Here is a 3,371-nt window from a genome sequence, read left to right on the forward strand (position 1 = left end):
ATGAGCCCGGACTCCCGGAGGGATGACCCTCTGAAACCCCCACTGGGAACTATCAAAGTCATCTTTGTAGCCCCAGGGAGAACAGGATCCTGGCCATCCAAGGTCTTGTCTGTGGATCGGTTACCTGCGGGGGAATCTGGCCAGGGTCCGAAGAGGTACAAGCTTGATGATCAGCTGGTTTTAGGCTTCTCGGACGCCGACAAGTTGGGCACTGTCCAGCCCCATGATGATGCGTTGGTCGTTACCCTCAGAATTGGGGAGTACGATGTGAAACGGGTGATGGTTGACCAAGGAAGCGCTGCGGAAATAATGTACCCTGATCTCTACAGGGGGCTGAACCTCAAACTTAGTGACTTAATACCATATCATTCTTCGCTGATCAGTTTCGAAGGAAGAGTTGTTACCCCGAAGGGCCAAATACGACTGCCTATGCAGACTGGCTCAGAGGTGGTGGAGGTGGATTTCATAGTCGTAGACGTTTTTTCACCCTATACAGTAATTGTAGCCAGACCTTGGCTTCATGCGCTGGGGGCGATTTCTTCCTCCTTGCATCAAAAAATCAAATATCCTTCCGAAGGCTAAGTTTGTGAAATCCGGGGGGATCAATCCGTAGCAAGCCAATGCTTAGTGGCTGCCATTCAACACGAGCCAGGAGCCGAGTCGTCAACCAGGGGCTTATAGCAACCAAAGCACCAGTCATCGCCTACTGAAGATCTGGACCAGGGTGCAGGGTGCGAAGATATGATGAAGGTCATCATTGGGGATAATCCCGAGAAATTCTTTCAACTCGAATCCCAATTGCCGTTGCAAGAAAAAGAGGAGTTAGTGCAACTTCTTAAGGAAAACCTCGACGTATTCGCTTGGGACGCTTATGATACCCCTGGGTGGATCCGGAATTTATATGCCACCATTTGAAAGTAAACCCTATGATCACCCCTAAGAAGCAGCCTCCTCGGCATCTGTGTAAGGAACACGCTGAGGCAGTCAGAGAAGAAGTGGCAAAACTCAAACAAGCTGGGGCTATTAAAGAGGTCTTCTACCCAGAGTAGTTGGCAAATACTGTGGTGGTGAAGAAAAAGAGAGGGAAATGGCGAGTGTGTGTGGACTTCACCAACTTAAACAAGGCATGCCCTAAAGACCCATTCCCCATGCCTAAAATCGATCGGCTAGTAGATGCCACCGTCGGACACCCCTGAATGAGCTTCTTGGACGCGTTCCAAGGCTATCATCAGATACCCTTAGCCCAGGAAGATCAGGAGAAGACTGCTTTTGTGACTCCCATGGGCAACTATCACTATAAGGTGATGCCTTTCGACTTAAAAAAAGTGGGTTTTACTTACCAGAGGATGATGACGAGAATGTTTGAACCACAGCTGGGAAGGAATATCGAGATTTACATAGATGACATGGTGGTAAAGAACAAAGTGGTGTCCGAGCACGTGAAGGACCTAGAAAGCACTTTTGAAGTTCTCAGGAAGTACAAGCTATGCTTGAACGCTGCTAAGTGCTCGTTTGGTGTGGGGTCAGGCAAGTTTCTGGGATATATGGTGACTCACAGGGGAATTGAGGTCAACCCTGATTAGATAAAGGCCATCAATGAGTTGCAGGCTCCTCGAAATCCCAAGGAGGTTCAGAAACTGACAGGGATGACGGCAGCCCTAAATCAATTTATCTCTCGATCAGCAGATAGGTGTCGGCCCTTCTTTTCCCTGATTAACAAGTGGAAAGGGTTCGAGTGGACAGAAGAGTGTGTTGTGGCCTTCCAACAGTTGAAAGATTATCTAGCTCGACCACCAATCATGTCCAGCCCTGAACCCGACGAGGTCTTGTTCGCATATATCGTTGTAGCTACCCATGCCGTAAGCTTGGTACTGATCCGAACAGAGGGCGGTGTGCAGAAACCCATTTACTGCGTAAGTAAGTCGGTTTATGAAGTCAAGGTCCGTTATTTACCATTGGAAAAGGCTATTTTAGCGGTGGTGCACGGTACACGAAAACTCCCGCATTACTTCCAAGCCCATACAGTCATCGTCCTCACCCAGTTTCCACTCAGGGCTATACTCCGAAGTGCAGACTACACTGGGAGAATTGCAAAATGGGGGACGATCCTAGGGGCTTTTGACATCAAGTATATGCCACGTACCTCGGTCAAGGGCCAAGTGCTTGCTGATTTGGTAGCCGAGTTCACAGAGCCCCGGCTAGAAGAGGTAAAGCCGACATCGGACATGGATGAAAAATCGGTTGACATGATCTTTCAACAGGAGCCTTCCCTTTGGGAGGCGTACGTGGATGGTGTGGTAAACCAGAGAGGCTCCAGAGTGGGGCTAGTGCTGATATCCCCCGAAGGAATCGTTATTGAAAAAGCGTTAAGGTTGGGCTTCTCGGCGACGAATAATGAGGCGGAATACGAAGCCCTATTGATGGGGATGAGTATGGTCCAAAGGATGGGAGGAAAGGCAGTAAAAGTATTCTCAGACTCAAGGCTGGTTATGGGTCAAGTCCAGGGAGAGTTTGAGACAAAGGACGAAAGAATGCAGGGATACCTGAGCCGAGCTAAACATCTGCAGTCAGGGTTCGAGTCTTTCAGCTTGCTGCATATTCCTAGGAGTGGCAACTCACACGCTGACTCCTTGGCCACTCTAGCCACCTCTTCGGCACAAGACTTGCCCAGAGTTATCCTCGTTAAGGACCTGCATAAGCCTACCGAAGCAGGAAAAGGAGTAATTCAAGTACATCAGGTCAGGGCTGGATCCAGTTGGATGGACCCGCTGGTTAAGTTTCTGAAGGAAGATATCCTGCCTGAAGAGAAGGGAGAAGCCGATAAAATTCGGAGGAAGGCAGCCAGGTTCTGGTTGTCCGAGGATCAGAAACTATACAAACGTTCCTATTCAGGGCCGTATTTGTTGTGCATGCATCCTGAAAGGGCTGCGCTGTTATTAGAGGAACTGCATGAAGGAATCTGTGGAAGCCACACTGGAGGAAGATCCTTGGCTCACTGAGCCATCACTCAAGGTTATTGGTGGCCGAACATGCAAAAGGAAGCCCTGGATTACGCCAAAAAATGTGATCAGTGTCAGCGGTTTGCCCCGCACCTTCATCAGCCAGGGGGGACTCTCAACCCGCTATCCAGCCCATGGCCTTTCGCCCAATGGGGCTTGGATATCGTGGGACCATTCCCTAAGACTGCAGGAAACAAGAAATATCTGCTAGTCGGCACTGATTACTTCACCAAGTGGGTCGAAGCAGAGCCTCTTGCGAACATCCGAGACATAGACGTGCAAAAGTTTGTATGGAAGAGTATAGTTACTCGATTCGGAGTCTCATGTGCTCTCATCTCGGACAATGGCCTGCAGTTTGATAGCAAAGCATTT

General features: G+C 49.3%; 2 protein-coding genes across 2 annotated transcripts; both read left to right on the top strand.

Annotated features, from left to right (window-relative positions):
* On the top strand, positions 1-582 carry LOC136068718 (uncharacterized). Its single transcript, XM_065776240.1, has one exon. The coding sequence runs from the start codon at positions 1-3 to the stop codon at positions 580-582; it is 582 nt and encodes a 193-aa protein (XP_065632312.1).
* Positions 583-1,646: 1,064 nt separating this feature from the next.
* LOC136068719 (uncharacterized) lies at positions 1,647-2,999 on the top strand. The gene has a single exon (XM_065776241.1). The coding sequence runs from the start codon at positions 1,647-1,649 to the stop codon at positions 2,997-2,999; it is 1,353 nt and encodes a 450-aa protein (XP_065632313.1).
* Positions 3,000-3,371: the final 372 nt, after the last annotated feature.

This window comes from Quercus suber, unplaced genomic scaffold (assembly GCF_002906115.3).
Source record: "Quercus suber isolate HL8 unplaced genomic scaffold, Cork oak 2.0 scaffold_131, whole genome shotgun sequence".
In the NCBI taxonomy this organism is placed as follows: domain Eukaryota; kingdom Viridiplantae; phylum Streptophyta; class Magnoliopsida; order Fagales; family Fagaceae; genus Quercus; species Quercus suber.

Excerpts from the sequence above, each read along its gene's own strand:
- LOC136068719 (XM_065776241.1), top strand. The coding sequence starts at position 1,647 with ATGACGGCAGCCCTAAATCAATTTATCTCTCGATCAGCAGATAGGTGT.
- LOC136068718 (XM_065776240.1), top strand. The coding sequence starts at position 1 with ATGAGCCCGGACTCCCGGAGGGATGACCCTCTGAAACCCCCACTGGGA.